This window comes from Martes martes, assembly GCF_963455335.1.
Source record: "Martes martes genome assembly, chromosome: 9".
NCBI lineage: Eukaryota > Metazoa > Chordata > Mammalia > Carnivora > Mustelidae > Martes > Martes martes.
Window position 1 is genome coordinate 102,333,898 of NC_137896.1, and position 19,493 is coordinate 102,353,390.

The following is a 19,493-nucleotide window of genomic DNA, read 5'->3' on the forward strand; positions in this document are numbered from 1 at the left end:
AAAGATAAAGCTCCCCAGGCCGGTTCTGTCATCTGTAAGAGAGGGGTAAAAACCTATTTGAAGGGGTCTTAAGGATTAAATGTATATAAAAAGCTTAGCACAGTGCCTGACCTTAAATGGTGAACATCGAGGAGTCTATGGCATGTACCCAACCAGTGATCTAATCTCTCTCAGGCATAGGGCAGGCAGGCTTATCTTTATGTGGTACAGTGTGGCTTCTCAAAAGCATCTTCCTAAAACACAACTCTCAGGACAGGAATCATCAACATAGTTTGCAATGCAAAATACTTTTCATTAACTGTTCTGATCAAGGGTAAAAGAGATAATGGGTCCAGACTGAAGAACCCAACACTGAGCATTTTTAAGTTGAGCTACCCACACACACATACACACACCCCACCTGTCTTAACATCCTTCATAATAGCAAAGCTAGGGACATTCTAAATAAGGATCTGATAAAACAGTCCATTCAAACAGGAAAACTTTGTGGCTGTCAAACAATGAGTACATTTATACATGCTAACGTGAAAGTGTCTAGGCTGTGCTATTATAAGGAAAAATGCCAAACAGCTACAACAGTACCTACGGAGTTAAGTCATGTACATTCTGGGATCACAAGAAACTTACCAGGGAGGAGTGGGGAAGTTTAAGTAAGTCGGTTGCTCTCATTTAAGATGAGAACTCTCTCCTAAGAATGGCATAGGGCTAACTGATCTGGAGCCCAGATGCTTCAAACATGAACAAAAACCATGAGAACAAAATTTTCTAAAAACTGTAGGCTTTTTTATTCAGTTAAGAGGTAGACAGATGAACATGGAAGGCTGTCCCATTTAACTTGCCCAAAGTTCATATTCCACTCCATTCATCCATCCCACACCGCCAGAAATTGTAAAGAAATAACCAAGATGGCCAGAAGGCTTTTTCTTCCTACTTCTTTTCAGCAATAATTGTCAATGAATTGCTTGTCAAGAAGTTTCTACTAACTTAAAAATTTTAACTGTGTCCAAAGAACCTCATCCCTATAAGAAGTTCCCACATATGCCAATGGAACCTGCCACTACCGACAGGAGGGCAGAGTACAAATGGCTCTATTTCTCTAAGAGACTACAAGGGAAGCTTCAGTTATGTTTGTTGTTAGGTCCCTGTGCATGTTAGGGCAGAAGCTGGTGAAACCACCAAAGCAGAGCACACTGCGTCAAAAGGCTCTGAATGGTTGTTTAAAGAACAAAAACAAACAAACAAAAAAAGGAATCACAAGTTATCTTCAGAGACAACATTAAAACATAATGGAATTGAAGCCTCATACAAAAAGTAGAGAATTATGTACAGGAATTCACAGCCCAGAAGGAAAAGGGACCTCAATAGGAACCAGTGGAAACCCGGCTATTTTACATAGCTAATTTTGAGACAAGTTGTATTTAGCACAAAAGCAATTATAGCACAAGTAACACTTCCCTCCCACAGCTCCCAAACTTTAAAAAAAACTCTTGTCGGTCTTCTGTAACACTGTGATCCTTCTTGAAAGGAGCAGGAATGTGTAAGGTGGCCCCAAACATCGACACGAATTGTAATCTCAAACAGCTTCACGCTCTGAGGATGACATATTTGAAGACTGCCATAATAGCAGCACTAATAACGCCAGAAATGGGGACGGTAACAAACCAGGCCATAAAAATGTTGCGGAAGAGTCGCCAGTCAACAGCCTTTTTGGATCGGAGCCAGCCGACAGATACGACAGAGCCCACCTAGCAGAGAGGGATCGAGGACACTGGTTAGGAAAGGCCAATGGTATTCTGGTAACAGACTCATGATCGTACATAGGTAAGCAGCCCCAAACTGCTGATGAGACTGATTCCATGAAAGATGGTTTGTAACAGGGTAAGAAGCAGATTACTCATGGGAAGATGAAGGCAAAACAAAAATCCAATCATTACTTCTGTGGTAACTGGGTAAAAAGACGAGAACGAGAACACTTCCTTTCTCTCTTCTGAACTACTGGCATTTTAATCAACTGCTTTAATAAAGTATTAAATAAATCAACTGTTTTAATAAATTATTTTAAGTTCCAGGTTTTCCAAGCATCATTTTAGAGGAGGACAGATATCAGACCTCATAGCCAATCACCTGGAGATACCCTAGAAGAGGAAGTATGACTCACAGGCTCCAGGATGAACCAACTTAAATTGCCTTAAGGAAGCTAGTTTCTTCCTTTTTCTAGTTATTACATGGCCATCGAGCAACTTCAGAATTCAACAAGATTCTCAGTATTTCAATTCTGAGGCTATGAATATACGCCTTCTATAAATAACGCTGCCCTTCAACAGCCCAACATGCCTCACAGATAGGTTAACTATCTGTAAAAGGACTTTCGCCATTGTTTGGGGAGAACATACATTATCGGCTTAAACAAGAACACTCGACCCAAGGAATTATAAACTGTAAGCCTTTACATTATTGCAGTCATTTGTCCTAAATTTGTGAACTCTTCAAGACTCCAACTGCATAAAACTTTCTAAACCACAGTTATTACATTAAAAAAAAAAAAACCTCTTTGTATTACTAGAACCATTCAATACACAATTCATATACATTACACTACACTTACTTTACAGTGTGTTGTACTGATGGGAAGACCAATATTTGATGCAATTACCACCGTGAGGGCAGATGCCAGTTCAATACTGAAGCCACTGTAGACATAAAAAGATTACTTGTCAAGAATGGAAGGTGATCTTTTTTATAAGCTAACATTACCTCAAAGTTAACACAATCTTACTGTGATCCACTCAGTGACAAAACCTGACACTGACCTAACATCTTTCATTTGCTGTAGCTCCTGAAATCTGCTTTATTTTTACGATTTTATTTATTCCTTATTCATTTGAGAGAGACAGACAGCACAAGCAGAGGGGTGGGAAGAGGCAATCTTAAAGGGAAGAGCAGACTCCCCACCAAGTAGGGAGCCCAGTGTAGGGTGGGATCCCAGGACCTGGAGATCATGACCTAAGCCAAAGGCAGATGCTTAACTACCTGAGCCACCCAGGTGCACCTGAAATCTACTTTAAATCGGGCTCTCTTCCCTCTTTTCTAACATTTTTAAGGTTCTAAGGGTTCCTAGAAGCCCATTATCAAAGTCTGCCCTTCTATTTTGAAGAATGTAATAAACATTAGTCTTAGCTCTCAAGTAGAGACAAATAAAGGACAAGTATACAGACTATTTGCTCCACACACAGCCTTTCTCAGAAAAGTTACGTTATTAAGAGACCACTGGAGACGAATATTTGACCAAAATTTTGTTTAAGGGTCAGACAGTATGTAAAATCGAAAAAGTTCACAACAATGAGAGAACACCAGGAAATAATTCGAGCTTGGGTTACATTAGCTGAAGATTCGTGTGGTAACACTACACATATTATGCATCCTAAGAAAATGAGCATTAGTCTAAGACCTGTTTTACCAACTTACCTAGAAGGTGTGATTGGTGTCAGATCTTTCCCCATGGTCTGGATAACTCTCCTTCCCCAAACCCACAGACCAATACAAATACCAACTCCACCATAGAGCAGAAGCCATATTGGTGTTGCCACTTTTGAAGAAACATCTCTTGTGTCATAAACCAGATACAAAGCAACCAGAGGACCAATGGCATTGCTGAAAGAAAAAAGAGGACAAAAATGATTTTTCAGGGGCGCCTGGGTGGCTCAGTGGGTTAAAGCCTCTGCCTTCAGCTCGGGTCATGATCCCAGGGTCCTGGGATCGAGCCCCACATCAGGCTCTCTGCTCAGCGGGGAGCCTGCTTCCTGCCCCCCGCACTCTGTCTGCCTCTCTGCCTACTTGTGATTTCTGTCTGTCAAATAAATAAATAAAATCTTTAAAAAAAATGATTTTTCAGGCAGAACTAGAATTTGGCAAGATCCAGTTTGCTAAATGACCTACTAGATTATTTAAAGCAAAACTGTCAAGCTCATTTAGCAAACAGTCCTTTCAACAGAAAAAAAGAGAACCCCAACATACACAGCAGAAGAAAATAAAAGCTGCTCTCAAGAGAAGAATCCCATGCATTTGGTGGCCTCTCATCCAACAGGTAGCCTAGAACAACTCAGGTTCCAATGACCAGTTTACAAACCACAGAACTAAGGCCAACAACATCCAAATTCATTCCCTAGGGCAGTGATTTTTAAGCTTTTCATCTCAGTATTCATAGAATTTACTATCACAGAACTGGCCCCTATCTTGACAGAGAAGACCTCTCCCTGAAGAATATCTGTGTTTATCATCTACAGAAACATTCTTTGTAATCTAAGGTGGGGGGGGACAATATTTTTTTTAAGATTTTAAGTAGTCACGGGGCGCCTGGGTGGCTCAGTGGGTTAAGCCTCTGCCTTCAGCTCAGGTCATGATCCCAGGGTCCTGGGATCGAGCCCCCACATCAGGCTCCCTGCTCAGAGGGAAGCCTGCTTCCCTCTCTCTCTCTCTCTGCCTGCCTCTCTGCCTACTTGTGATCTCTGTCAAATAAATAAGTAAAATCTCTTTAAAAAAAAAAAAAAAAGATTTTAAGTAATCTCTACACCCAACATGGGCCTCAAACTTACATGCTCGCTCTACTGAGCCAGTCAAGCACCCCTCTAAAAAAAATTTTGCTGCCTGTTTAATTAAGTCAGTAACAGCTATTACCTCCTCCTCACTAGACTATTCGTGTCCCACAGGGTGCTATGGTACCAAAGCCACAACCATAGCCTTATAAAAGGGATAAGGTGATACAAAACCAGAAAGCATGACGCTGAGATTCCAAGTCAACTGACCTGACATCATTTCCACCATGGGCAAATGACCCAAAGCAAGCTGTAAGGATCTGTAGGAACTGGAAGAGGAGAGACACCTCTGGTTTATCCTGGTCATACCATTCTTCGAGAGAGCCGCTACTTCCTTTTCTCTCCCCCAGACCCATCTCTGCCTTGACACTCATGTCCATCTCGGATGCCGAGTGAATATCAGACACAGCATTGCAGTAACTGGTGTAACTGTCCATTCGAATTCGCTTCTTGCTGTCTGCGTTAGGCCAGGTCAGCTTCTCCATTTCTTCACCTTTCTGTTCACCTTCTTTAGCACGGAATGAATCCAGAGGCATGCCACAAATTGCCATTGTATATGAAGTATAGCTATTATTGCGCCTCAAGGGTTTGTCGCCAGAGTCTCCCATGCAGTCTCCCACCTTGGCAAGATGTAATTTATGGAGCAGCTCTTTGTATAAGCCAGAATCTTTATGCACAGTGTGATACTGATAGTGCCCACTGGAATTTATCTGGTTACTGACGGCTTGACTGAACTGAACAAGGTTCCCATTAGGCAACTGCACTGCCCCTAGCCAAGACCAAAACAGTAATGTTAAAAACAAACATCATGGGGTCCAAACAATAAGCCTCCTCCCCAGTACAGGTAACAAAGTAAAACTCTTCTCACTCCACTCACCATTCATGGTGCCGTCTATGCTGGTTTCCTCTTTCAGATCCACGCTGGGAAGCCGCTCTTGCTCTGGAGCTTCCTCCAAGTCTCCAAGTTTGAACGAAACTGTTCTCTCCTCCACCACAGCCCGGAGGGGCACCGTGGCAGATCCTACCTCAGCAATAGGATTCCTGGTTTCAATATCACTGAGAGACAACTTTGTTTCTTCATGGTCTTCTTTCAAGCTATTCTTTTTTTCCATTAAAGGGCTTTCAGAAGGACTAGACTTTATTTCTCCTAGAAAAAAGGGGGTGGGGGCTTGGTTTGGTTTGGTTTGGACCAAACTAACTCATTCCACACCTCCCCTCCCCCCACCTCAAAAATATCCATCTCAAAGTAATGTATTTCAGTGAAAATTTGGGATAAGTTTCCTTGTCTGCTTCACTTGCCCTATCTCCTATCTTTCCTTTGGGAAGAAATCAACAATGCTTCAGCAGTCACAAACTTTTTCAGTAAAGGGCCAGACAGTAAAATATTTTAGGCACTATAGGCTCTGTTGTGTATTCTTCTCCTTTACAAAACAAAGGTTTCGGTTTTATAAGGATAAAAACTATTCCTAGCTCCCTGCTAACCCATTCTGAGGTGAAACGTACCTCAAGCATGAGGTGGACAGACTGAAAATTTACACTGCATCTAATTCACATTCTTTTTAAAAAAGGAATGCCCCTAAATTTCAGTCTAGGAGTTTAAGCAAAGGAACAGCTCAATGCAGACAACTAAAGAGGACAACTCGAATTCCCACCTCTGTAAAACAGAGACGTGCTTTAATGTTCTGCACCTTATGGATCTAAATGCCCTGACTAGGCAGGAATATCCTCTGCCCAGTCCACCAATGCCCAGTACATTTACATGTTCATTCAGGCAGCACAACCATGCTATAGACTAGGACCTAAAACATTAGCAAGACTTGTCTCTTCTCCCAAACTGGAGGAAAAACGAGACAGGAGGTCAGGCAAGCCTCATTCCCACTGTGCGCACGGCACAAGCACCTCAGTGCAGCTGCAATGACACAGCACTCTTCCTAGTGCCCCTGCAGTGTGTGCAGCCCTTCACTTCCCAAAGACAACGGTGAAATCTCTAACCAAGCATTTACAGATGAAAAGGGCAGAAAGATTACGTAACAAATCTCAGCCAGTAAGGAAATGAATACAAGATTTAAATAAGACTAACACTAACAAAATTTATTCTCTATTTAATTATACTCTACTACCGTATGTAATAACAGTCTAAACATTCCCTTCACATTAACAATGGAAAATATCAACCTCTCAAATCTGTGTGACAATTCTGAGAACCGACCACATCTAAAAGTCAGATATTAACAAGACACTTAAATTTGCATGTCAAAATCTGAAGTTACACACAGAAGTAGTTAGAATAGTTTCCCCCTTGAAAATTTTATGCCTACCCCTTATTACACTTTAAGATATCCTCATATTTTGAAGTTAATGTTAAGCTACTTCTCTGTGTATTTCTGTCACCAGCAACTGATACAGTAAAAATTAGATTAAATGACCAGTTCATCCCCAACATATGTCAAGTATTCCCTATGAGTAGGTCTCAGGTCATTTCAAGTCAATAAAAACATAGTTTGGCCAATAAACCCATCTCCTGAAATCTCACTTAAAATTTGTGATTTTGCCAATCTATCCAAATAGTGTGTTTTTATTAACTGATCACACAAGAAGTAACAAGCACATTCCTAGTTAAAATGTTCTGCCACAATTTGTTACTTACGTTCGATTTTTCTCTTCATCCTGGGACATACAAAGAACCAGACGATAAGGGCACAGAAAACTGCACATCCCACCGAGATGAGGATGGTGCCCCACAGAGGAAGTTTGTCAAAGCCCAGCACTAGGAGATAAAATGGTGCATCTTGAAAACCCCAGGGCAACAGCCCCCTGCAACAATGTGTAAACCCTCCTCTGGGGACTCTGGGGTTCCCCAAGCCAGCCCATCACCCTTTACAATTGCTGCCAGTCTTAAGTCCACAGGGTTTTCATTGTGTTCCTGACTACATAAATTCAGGAGGGGAGAAAAATCCCCCAGTCATCTGAAACCCACACCACCACCTCTGGCCCACTTTCCACACCTGCTAGATTAGGTTCAAGTCTCCCAAGCTCCTTCAAAAACTGTTTTTTTTTTTCCTTTCTTTACTTAGAAGATAATAAGGATCACTATACTCAGGATCTGCAACTAGCTATGAAAAAATGGAAGCGTTCTACTCCCTAGCCTCCAGATGGTAGCTGCCACACATTATGTTTGCATATACAGATTTTGATGTTAAAAAGAAAGGGACCCCAAGAATCGTCTTTGTCATAGTGACAGAATTTTCTGTGGAAGTTACCACATCCACTGTATTATCCTTCAGTAAAATCCTTTAAAAAGATTATCTCTTAGGAGACATTATCAAACTAAGATACAGAAAAACCAGATTATCTATCAAAAGATAAGAGTAGTTCAAAGGGCTATCTTTCACAAAAAGAAAATAGTTTAGTGGTAATTTCATTAACAAGCCTTATCTTAGAGACTTGCCTACTTTCCACCTAGCTTTGGGATCATCAGTATCAGTTCTCCTCTGCTTATCACTCATATGCCAACAGGTTCCAAGCCACTAGCCCAGACTACTGACTGAAGCAAAGCACTATAGAATTCTATTTTAGCCTAAAAGATGTTATAATGATCTATAGTTCATCCAAGAATAGCTTGGCTACCTGCAGTTCTTTTGCTTTATTCTGATTAGGAATTAAATTACTTATAAAATGGAAGATCTAGGGGCACCTGGTTGGCTCAGTGGGTTAAAGCTTCTGCCTTCGGCTCAGGTCATGATCCCAGGGTTCTGGGATGAAGCCCCGCATCGGACGCTCTACTCAGCAAGGAGCCTGCTTCCCCTCCTTCTCTCTCTGCCTGCCTCTCTGCCTACTGTCAAATAAATAAAAATCTTAAAAAAAAAAAAAAAATGGAAAGGGGCCCCTGGGTGGCTCAGTGGGTTAAAGCCTCTGCCTTCGGCACAGGTCATGATCCAAGGGTCCTGGGATCGAGCCCCGCATCAGGCTCTCTGCTCGGCGGGAAGCCTGCTTTCTCCTCTGCCTGCTTCTCTGCCTACTTGTGATCTCTGTCAAATAAATAAATAAAATCTTTAAAAAAAAATGGAAAATCTATTCTCTCCCCAATTATTAATATTTAAAAATCAGATATAAATTGTGGTCCCTTCAAAACTAAAGTTCTATAGTGACTATAAATCTTTCCATTTTAATTCCTATCAATTTTAACCATATATTTAGTCACACAAACTAAAATATTCATGAAATTTAATCAATCTCTATCACAATTTAAATTTGCCTGTGTTCCAAGTTCCCCAAAGAGGGGAAACGAGAAGGGGAAATTTTTCTTATAAATGATCCACAAAGAACAGAACAAAAACATTCCAAGTTCCTTTTTCAAAAATGATTGAAAGTTTAAGTTTCTAATTTCGCTGAACTACGAGCTTTGCTGCTACCAGATAAAACATCAGTGCTGAGAGCCTCACAGGAGACTTTTTCAGTTTAGCACAAAGACTTCAATTTAAAAAAGAACGAAAATGTAGCATGCAAGCTTTTCTTTGCCCATACCATTTCGTAAGGAGTCTGGTATCCCCTAAGTAAGATCAATGTTCTCATTAAGTTGTCCATTTTCTTTCCTAATTATTCCAAGAATAAAGACAAGGTTAAAAAAAATACTGAGCTAATTTCATTTCTGGTCAGTGACTTATTACCCCAGTGAAGTATAAGAAACAAGTTATGATCCATTAGTCAGAAAAGTAATCAATTTAGTTGGCCCCAAGGAGCATTAAAAAAAAAGCTAGAGAGGGGCGCCTGGGTGGCTCAGTGGGTTAAGCCTCTGCCTTCAGCTCTGGTGGTGATCTCAGGGTCCTGGGATTAAGCCCTGCATCGGCTCCCTGCTCAGCGGGGAGCCTGCTTCCCTCTCTCTCTGCCTGCCTCTCTGCTTACTTGTGATCTCTATCCATCAAATAAATAAATAAAATCTTAAAAAAAAAAAAGGTGGAGAATTATCTGAAAATATGGGTGCACAGCACACAGTTAAGAGCAAGTAGCTTCTCTACATGGGTGTCTTGGACAGCAACGTACAATGTATTTTTTCCAGTGGGTCACGGTCAAAAGATCAAAAGCCACTGACTTGACCATCAAGTCAAATGACCCTAGACAGCAAAATGACTGATCAAAGCATGTAACGTCCTGTAAATTACAAGTGACTGATCTTTTTCAGTTCCCAAATTAAACACGTATCATAATTTAATCGATGCTTTGCCTTAGTCCCAAAATAAAAGCAATCATTTTAATCTTTATATCCTCACAAATTATTTTTCCTCTTAGCTGCATGAATTCTTCTTCCAAGTGCACTTAGACCAGTTGTTAAACATCCCAACTCTTCTCATTCAAGCAGATTCAGGAAAGTAAATTTAGTGCTTAGAAACAAAGGTAGCTCCATTTGGGAGAGAAAAATGAGAATATCCAGCAAACCAGTTCTAAATGACTGATTATTGAAGACCAAATATAACTAATGACTCTTCAGTAGTCAGTAGTTGAGGTCATTATCACTTCCAGTATTTTCAGCATAGATAGGAGAAAGGGAGGGAGAAGGTCATATTATCGTGGGTCCTGTGAAGACTAAAGAGTAAAGGTCTGTAGTGATTTAGAATCTTAGCAGGTCTCTTTGGTTGAAAAACTATCTAGGTTAACTCAGCATACACTAGCCTGCAGCCTTCTGAAATGGGCGCAGGCCAGCCACCTTCTAGGAGATTTCAGCCCTGTAAAGCAAAAAGGGGTAAATTGGGCATTTAATGCAAGTTTTATAAACAACTTAAATTCACATTTAAATATTTTGGTATGTACTTACAAGGTGCTCCGGTATACATGATGGAAAAAAGGTTTATTCCAACTGTGCAGGCATAGAAAACCGGCAAAGCTCGCAAACCATTAGGAACTGGATCTGCCTGTAAAAGATCATTAAGATCAATACCTTAAAAGGTGTTAAAGTTAACTCATTTCCATAGAACCTTGTAAAAGGGCAGGTTCAGGAATTACTGTGCCAGCTAATGGTCTCCACAGTAGTAGGAAAAGCCCAGTTGGCCTTGTTCCTGGAAGTCTCCCTACCAAGGCTGATCTCATCGTATACATCTACCTGAACCTAAGTTTGTGTTTGGTTTTTTATTATTTGAGGGGGAAAGGGTGCTATTTCTAACAAGGCTACTTATACCAGTGACTCGTAATGTCCCAAATAATCAGTTTCATCACCCAGTACTTTTTTTTTTTAAGATTTTATTTATTTATTTGATGGAGAGAGATCACAAGTAGGCAGAGAGGCAGGCAGAGAGAGAGGGGGAAACAGGTTCCCTGCTGAGCAGAGGGCCCAATGTGGGGCTCGATCCCAGGACCCTGAGATCATGACCTGAGCTGAAGGCAGAGGCTTAATCCACTGAGCCACCCAGGCACCCCCCATCACCCAGTATTCTAAGGAACCTGATGGCTAGAAGTAAATCTGAGCATACATCTGAGATGTACTATACATTTGTAAAAGATGTCAAGACATAGACAATGAGATGTGAGGACATTTCTCAGCATGTCTGCAAAGATTTCTTAAAACCAAAATATGCAGAATTTACCTGTGACAACCATCTTTTCTAGACATCAATAAATATGCCACTATTAATGATCTACCAGAGTGCTAAGATAAAAATGAATTGTACACTAAGTCACTTCCTCATTCAACAGACTATGCCAAACACTATTCTGGGCACCAAAATACGGGAATGAATGAGACAAAGTTCCTGCCCTCAGAAAACTGGCATTTACATTCTAGTACAGAAAAAAGTAGCAATAAATACTACAAAGAAAATAAAAAAGAGTAAGGGGCAGTGATGGAAGGAGGGGCACACTGGGGAGTATCAGTGGAACAAAGACACAAATGTGTTAAGTCAACAAGCCAGTACATATCTAAAGGTGGGAAAAAAGCAAGGGGGGATGGTGTATTCCAGACAGAGTGCAAAAGCCCTCAGGCAAAAACTCCAACAAATGTTTAAGGAACTGCACGGCTAGTGCGACTGGAAATAAGAGTTGCATTAACAACAAATGTGTATTAATTCTATAGGAAAACACTGAAGTCAAACCCTTAAAGAGAATACAGATCTGAATATATGGGGAAGACTAAACTTTGAAAGATATTATCCTAAAGGTTTAATGCTGTCTTGATCGCAATCCAAAAGAAAATCTTGAGAAGGGAAAGACCCAAAATGATTCTAAAACTTCTGACTAGGGATGCCTGGATGGGTCCTGGGATCTGAGCCCCATGGTGGGGGAGGGGGGGGGTCATCCCCTGTTTAGTGGGGAGTCTGCCTCTCCCTCTCCCCCAGCTCATATTCTCTCTCGAATAAATAAAATCTTTAAAAAATAAAGAAAAGAAAAAGAAATGAAATACAAGCTCATAGTCTAAAAGGCTAAATTCGTAAATCAGCCAGGAGGGTGGGGAGGGCAGGAGAAAACATAAACTGTGTTCTCCCTTTTACTACCTCCAGACTCCTCTGGGTCACTCACAAGAGGTAACCAAGGCTAACGACTTCATAAAATTTGTATTACTGTATGACCCATCTAACACACACTTGAATCTTTACCTAGAAATAATGTAAATATCTCACCATACAGTTACGTGAGATGTGAAAGAGGGGTCTTCATAATTCCCCATCTTCAACCAGAATAGTCCACTGTTTACATAGTGGATGTTCCCATAAGCCTTTGTATAAACAAAAAGGCTCCTCTGAGTTTGAAAAGATGTCCTAGATTTAATGTGATTCCTAACAAAAGGGAAAATGCTGAACAACCCGTTTTCTCTGACTAGCATTTAAATACTCAATAGGAAAACTTACCCTTTTCCCCTATTTCCTGTTTATTGCCCTCAGTCCTTAAGAGGAAGTATAGCACCTCCATTCTGGTTTTTCCTAATAGACCACACAATACCCTTGAAATAGACATTGAGAAAACAAAATTCTTTAAAAGCAATTTTAATGTTAATTCCCAAAACAGAATCTTAAGTTGGAAAGCATTTTAATGGTCAAATATTCAGACTTTAACAGCCAGGATGCCCAAAGGTTACCAGCATAAGGCTGTTTTCTTGAGATTTAAAACCTGAGATAACTAGAACTATTCACATTCATCACCTAAAGACTCACTGATAGACTGGACACAAGGGTATATATGGGCCATGGGGAGGAAAGGGGAGCCTGGAGGTCAAGAAGGTCCTCAAAGTCAATACTGTTTTAAACACTATTCCAATCATTCTTGATCATGTCCACCCTCATTCCCCCACAATGAATATATAGTTAAGAAGTTAATATACTTAACTTAAGCTATTAAATTTGGGTAAAAAATACCTGCCATGTATTTCTCAAATCAGAGATTCGGGCCACTAAAAATCCCTCAGAGCACCACCACCATTCTCCCTCCAAGAAAGAAAACAAGTTTGTTTTGTCTGGAGACACACAAAGCCTTTCCAGAATCAGAACAATCTGCTTCCCAATAATCAACAAAGACCCAATATAAACTTTTATATAAAGCAGGAATCCCCTACAGAGGATCCTATTAATTCTCCTGGTTATCTGGTATAGAGCAAGCTATATGGCTCTAATAAGAAGATTGAAGAATCTGAGCTTGACTACTGGTATGCCTCAAATCTAAGCATCATGTTATCATATGCTACAGTAGTTCTGGGGATTGGGAGGGTAGGAGCGCTTCATACCTGTTTGCTAAATAGAACAATAGCAAATTTCAAGGCCAATAATAGTAACAATTAACTATTTACTCTCAAGTTATAACCAACCTACAAATGTTTCAAATTTTCCAAATATTCAACTGCTATATTCTACACTCCGGTCACAGGAAAAGTGATTAATGAATCATGGTATTTCCACAAAGGTACGAATCCTTCCCTACAGAAGCTTACAACTAGACCAAACAAATGACTGAATATATTCTTACCCTTTGGGATTAAGCTGCCTATCTTCCTTCACTCAGATTTCTAAGCTACCTATCTTCCTTCACTCAGATTTCTTCCGTTTAGGAGCATTTTTAAGAACTTACAATGAACCGTTAAGAGCCATTCACCTCAAAAAAGGGACAACTTTGTTTCCTGAGCAAAATGCATTTATTCTTACTCAGTAAATAACTCAGTCCAATGACAACATCCCTTGTCGTCTACATTTATTTTGGAGCCAGCACCAGACTTCTAGATAAAAGAAATGCTATTGGGCCACTCAAAAGGGATTTTCAAATAGGACAGGAAATTAAATGACTGTCTGGAAACTTTTCTTTTTGGCCAAGAAAAACAAAACAAAACTACCTTTATTGGCTCTTTTTACCCAGTCTAAGAAATTAGAGTCAAGTCACTGTGAGAGATAGAGTCTCCACCTAGAAGCTTATAAACTGGTTATGATAATCAGTACTACAAAATTTTTTTTTAATTTTTTTTTAATTTATTTGACAGACAGAGATCATAAGTAGGCAGAGAAGCAGGCAGAGAGGAAGGGAAGCAGGCTCCCTGCTGAGCAGAGAGCCCACGTGGGCTCGATGTGGGACTCGATCCCAGGACCCTGGGACCACGACCTGAGCCGAAGGCAGAGGTTTTAACCCACTGAGCCACCCAGGCGCCCCTCAGTACTACAAAATTAACTATGTGGAGACCCAAACTACGCAATTTAACTATCAGCTTTAAAAAAAAAAAAAAAAAGCCTCAAGAGACACTGTGACTTCCTGAACCCCAAGCTTGTAAGTCAAATTGATCTGCAGATGATGGTTTAGGTAAAGCAATAATCTGCAAACACCTCTACAAAGCCCCCCTGAATAAATTTCCTTATTTTCTCATTCCCAGCCTCTCCTATTTCTTGGGACACCACAGTACTCATTCAATTTTTTTTTTTAAATTTTTTTTTTTTTTTTTTTTTTTTGTTAGAGAGAGAGCGAGCGAGCACAGGCAGACAGAGTGGTAGGCAGAGGCAGAGGGAGAAGCAGGCTCCCCGCGGAGCAAGGAGCCTGATGTGGGACTCGATCCCAGGACGCTGGGATCATGACCTGAGCCGAAGGCAGCTGCTTAACCAACTGAGCCACCCAGGCGTCCCAATACTCATTCAATTTTTCCTGCCTGAATGCATTCTTGGTTGCCGCAAACTTGTTTCTTTCAGAAAACTTAGCGACATACAAGAAATATACCAAACATAAATTTTTTAACTTTCTAAGGCCACACCAATCACATCTGAAAGAATGCTAGCAGTCTGAATACCACTGAGTATGACCCATCAAAGGTCATAAAGGAGGAGAGAGAAGGATTACCTTACGGAGGATGAATGCACGAACAAGGAAGAATAAAATTCCAGACATAATACCAGAAAGCAGTGGAGAGATGAACCAAGACATCACTGGAACAGAACACAATAAAAAAAAAAAAAAAAAAAAGTCAACTAATGAAAATCAGAAACCAAAAACAAACCAACCAAAAAAAAAAAAAAACCCACTTTACATTTTAATATCCTATCTTCAAAACTTTCTATTTTACACCATATATTTCATATAGTGCCATGATAGCGCATGACAAGAATAAAAATTTAAAAACCATTTAGAATTAAACATACCAATTTTTATCAGTTCAGACCACTTGACACCCTCCTGCCCCTTTGCCACAAGGGAGAAACCAATGGTTGCACCAACAATACAATGGGTTCCAGAAATGGGAAGCTTCAAAAACGAAGCCACTAGTTGCCACACAGCAGAACCTGAAACACAGGCAAGTTTTATTAAATGGCAAAATTCTTAGGAATGCGCTGCATTCTGCAGAAGAAAATCTGAAAGGGAAAGCACAGGAAGGGAAATACCCATTTGTTCACCCGCCATTAAGGGACACACATAAAAAGAACTTACCAAACATCGCACTGACGGAGCCGGCCATCAACAGCTGTTGGGTCGAGTTGTACATCTCCACGTCGATCAAGCCCTTCCTGATTGTTTCACTCACTTTGGCCCCCAGTAGGACGGAGCCCACGGTTTCAAAGATACTAGCTAGGATACACGCTTGCTTGAGGGTCACTACACCTGAGCCCACAGCTGTACCAAACGAATTTGCTACATCATTGGCTCCCACGGAGAACGCCAAGACAAATGCAATAATGAAGCCCAGGATCAGCATCCATAGGTAGTCCACCAATGGACCAGAAGCAGCAGTAGCAGCAATAGTACTGGTAGTCAGCGTTGTCACGGTAGATGCCATTCTCTAGACTAGTGGTTTTGTTTATTTTTTTAATTATAAGGGAATTACTGAGCGGCTTTCAAGATGTGTAAACAGAATATGAGGTATCAAAAATGCTATAATAAATAATATATATTATATAAAATTAAATACTGTAAACTACGGCACAGAAACCGAGCTGGGGAGTTACTGCTATACGTTGCGTATGGGCATCTGTTGTCTGGGGTTTCTTTGGCTCTGGAGAGCTAAAAGCAAGGAGAATTCCATGGCGGAGAAGAGAAAGGACGCAAGTTCATCCTGGGGGGGAGGGGGAAGAAAATAACAATAGCAGCGCGCCCTTGGGGAGCCCGTGCAGCACCTCGCGCTGGCCCACGCGGCAGGGGGACCCGGCCTTGACCCCCGCCCGCAGCCCACCGGCCCCGGCCCCGAGCAGGGCTAGCGAGGCGGTGGGCACGTGGCGCCGGGGACCTCCTCGGCCGGCGCGCGCCCAGCCCGTATCCCCCCAACCCCCGCCCCCCGCCGCCGCCCGCCCGCGCGCGCCCTCCCCACGAAAACCGGAAAAGGGCCGTTCCCGCGCGCGCCGCCCGGGGACCGCCAAAAAGGCCCGCGGGCGGGCAGGGTGGGGGAGGGAGGCGAACAGAAACGAAGCCAGAATCTCGCCGCACCGCCCGCACCGGCCCACCCGGCCGCCTCCCGCGCCACGGCATCGACGCCTGACCGCGGGGAGAAGAAAGCTTTATCCAAGGTGGCGCCACTACTCACCAGAGGAAACGAAGAGCCGAGCGGGAGACGAGAGGTGCAAGCTGCGGCGGTGGGCTGGAACCACAGACGCACGCACCTGGGGTCGACGAGGAGTCGGCCCGGGGCGGAGGCTCCGGGGATGGTTCGGCGGGGCCTGGCGACCCACCCTGGAAGCACCCGCGGGCGCCTCAGCGGCCGAGAAGAGGTAGCACGCAGCGCGCGCCGGCAGCCATCACTCTGGCGGCACACGCCGCCGGCCCCTACTTATAGCCCGGCGCCGCGACCCGCGTGACCCGCCGCGCCGCGCCCCGGCTCCGGAGCCCCGCCCCCAGGATGGCGCAGCCCCACCGGCAGGCGTGCCCAACCGGGTGAGCCCGATGACGGCGTTCATTGGCTGGCTTCGCGCCGGCGGCCACGCCCCCAGCGGGGAGCTTGTCCACGTGGGGAGGGCCACCCCCCTCTCTGCAGCCTCGCCCTGGCGTCTGTGTAGGGTGTCGCCGCACCGGTTCGTTACTGGTGGAGGCCGTGGGGGACCCTAGCGCTGCCGCCGAAGGTCGCCATGCGGGGTTTTAGAGGCCGCGCGACCAAGGTCATTCCTAGTCCCTCCACCTCGCGGGTTCGCAGTGCTGACCGCTTCGCCAGCCTCCCTTTGAACGCACTAGTGACCTGCCGCGCGTCCAGAGGCCACACCCGGCCGAGTTCCCCTCCCGGCCGTCCAGTGACGCTGCGGGAGAGCTCGAGCCCTCGGGCTCCGGATCCAGTCCTGGCACGTGGTCGCACCTGTGACTTGCCCTTGGCCAGACAGGCACTGGCCCTCGCCGGGGGAGGGAGAAGGCTCACGTGGTCGCTTTGCTCCCGCAGTCATGCACTTCGGTGAAAACAGAAAGACTGAAGAGTCACGAGAACCAGGTTGTCTCCCCGTCATGGCGCAGAGCCTCGGGAAGGCTGTGGGTCATTAATTTCCTGCAGACCTGTGTTTTCTGCGTCGTGGCGGTGGCGGGGGGTGGGGGGGGCGTCGGGGGGAAGAAGGACACTGCTTGTGATTCAAATCCTGACTCCTACTTGCTGCGGTGTGTCACCTTGAGCAAATTCCAGATCTCTCAGACTGCACTGTCACGAATGTAAGATGTTAGCATTCAGTACTTACTTTCTGGCAGGACTCAAATGAGTTAACGAGCGCGAATGCGACCAGCACTCAGTAGGCACAGAATGCTAATTTCCGGTTTGCTCTTAATGTAAAAACGCCTGTTTTGGGATATAGGAAAGGGTGTAAGGGGACGTTCTCTGTGCATCCCAGAAGCTTTCCTATTCTCTTGATGTAAAAATTGATTTCTGGTCTCCTACAGGGCATATAATGTAGTTTTGACGTTAATAAGATTTACTCTGCACGTTTGGGGGCATTTATTCTATTATGCAGCTTAGGATCAAAACTAATCATGCCAGGAGATTAAAGTCGTGCTTTCTTGTCAGGGTCGTAGTGAGACTGAAGGATTTCAACCAGAAATACTTATCAGGCTTAGAATGTTCCGGAGCCCTCCCCACCTTTTTGTCATCTCTAGCAGCAGGGCACTGAATAGCAGAAGCAAAGATGCTGTAAATCTTTGTCTGGGACATCTGTGGAGGCTTAAACCGCACATGAGTATTCTCTGACCTATCTAGAACAGCTGATGGAGTTCTGTGAGTAACTCACAAAGCTCTGGTCACAAGATCATGTCTGAAACAGAAAGTGCGTGTCTGGGAGCAGTGACCCTAGAATGAGATTCTGATGTAATTGTCACACCTTAAAATGTACTCCTCCCTCCGCCTTCAATTCATTCCAAGGTTATGAAAAAATTAAATGAAAGGACTGATCCATTCAAGGTCCTTAGTGTTCGGCCATTTAAAACGATGATTTTGGGGTGCCTGGGTGGCTCAGTTGGTTAAGTGTCTGCCTTAGGCTCAGGTCATGATCCCAGGGTCCTGGGATCAAGCCTGGTGTTGGGCTCCCTGCTCGGCGGGGAGTCTGCTTCTCCCTCTCTCTCTTGCCCTCCCCCTGTTTGTATTCTCTTTCTCAAATAAATAAAATCTTTAAAAAAAACAACAACAACAACAATGATTTTGGCTTGGGGGAGGTGTGCGAAATAGGTGAAGGGGATTAAGAATACACTCACCGGGGGTGCCTGGGTGGCTCAGTGGGTTAAAGCCTCTGCCTTTGGCTCAGGTCATGATCTCAGGGTCTTGGGATCGAGTCCCACATCGGGCTCTCTGCTTGGCAGGGAGCCTGCTTCCCCCACCCCCTCTGCCTGCCTGTCTGACTACTTATGATCTCTGTCAAATAAATAAATAAATAAAATCTTTAAAAAAAAAAAAATACACTCACCGTGATGAGCACTGAGTAACAAACTGTTGAATTATTATACACCTAAAACTAATAGAACATTGTATGTCAATTATACTTGAATTTTAAAAATAGTTTTCAAAGCAGTTGTTTGTAAGGGAATTGCTTAGAACGTTTCACAGCATGTGTGTTTTGTTTTTGGTTTTTTTTTTTTTTTCATTTTGTCCATGGGCGTATTTTTTCTGCTCTATGGTATTAGCACTTTAAGTTCGCAGATATTTGCAGGACAACCTTTGAGTGAGGAGGTCAGGCAGCCACAGTGAGTAGCCATCAGGGTGAGAGAGCACAGTCCAGGCTTCTTGGGATGGGTTTGCAGGGAGTCGAGAGCCCTAGGGCAGAGAATAGAAGAGACTTCCCCTTGCTTTACAGGTGAATTCTGTCAACATCTTTAGGTTGGTCCTATCCTTCCTCCTTAGGACAACAGAGTGCCTCTGCCAACCAGGCTACAAGGAGGGAGAAGTTGGGATTGGGGTGGGTCCTGACTACCTCACCAGGGGTAGGAACATCAGTAGGGTACAGACTGCCCTTAGACACCTGAAGTTGCCTTGTCCTGACACCTTCATCCTCCCATAGGGGAGGAGAGGTA

The 19,493-nt window shown here is 43.3% G+C and overlaps 1 protein-coding gene across 3 annotated transcripts; it reads right to left on the reverse strand.

Moving 5' to 3' along the window:
- Positions 1-765: 765 nt before the first annotated feature.
- On the reverse strand, positions 766-15,956 carry SLC20A1 (solute carrier family 20 member 1; the record flags this gene model as incomplete). 3 transcript variants are annotated; one of them, XM_080812873.1, is made up of 11 exons in its annotated part: positions 15,465-15,847; positions 15,179-15,319; positions 14,880-14,965; positions 10,402-10,498; positions 10,254-10,312; positions 7,240-7,359; positions 5,470-5,739; positions 4,803-5,361; positions 3,466-3,651; positions 2,606-2,690; positions 766-1,745 (listed from the first exon to the last, which is right to left on the reverse strand). In XM_080812873.1, exons 6-11 carry the CDS (start codon positions 7,256-7,258, stop codon positions 1,584-1,586), a joined length of 1,281 nt encoding a protein of 426 aa, XP_080668999.1. In that variant the 5' UTR covers positions 7,259-7,359; positions 10,254-10,312; positions 10,402-10,498; positions 14,880-14,965; positions 15,179-15,319; positions 15,465-15,847. The 3 variants fall into 3 exon arrangements, with proteins under 3 accessions (XP_080668999.1, XP_080668998.1, XP_080669000.1); XM_080812872.1 differs by lacking the exon at positions 10,254-10,312 and having other exon boundaries at positions 15,465-15,956; XM_080812874.1 differs by lacking the exons at positions 766-1,745; positions 2,606-2,690; positions 3,466-3,651; ... (1 more) ...; positions 5,470-5,739; positions 7,240-7,359 and having other exon boundaries at positions 10,245-10,312; positions 15,465-15,956.
- Positions 15,957-19,493: the final 3,537 nt, after the last annotated feature.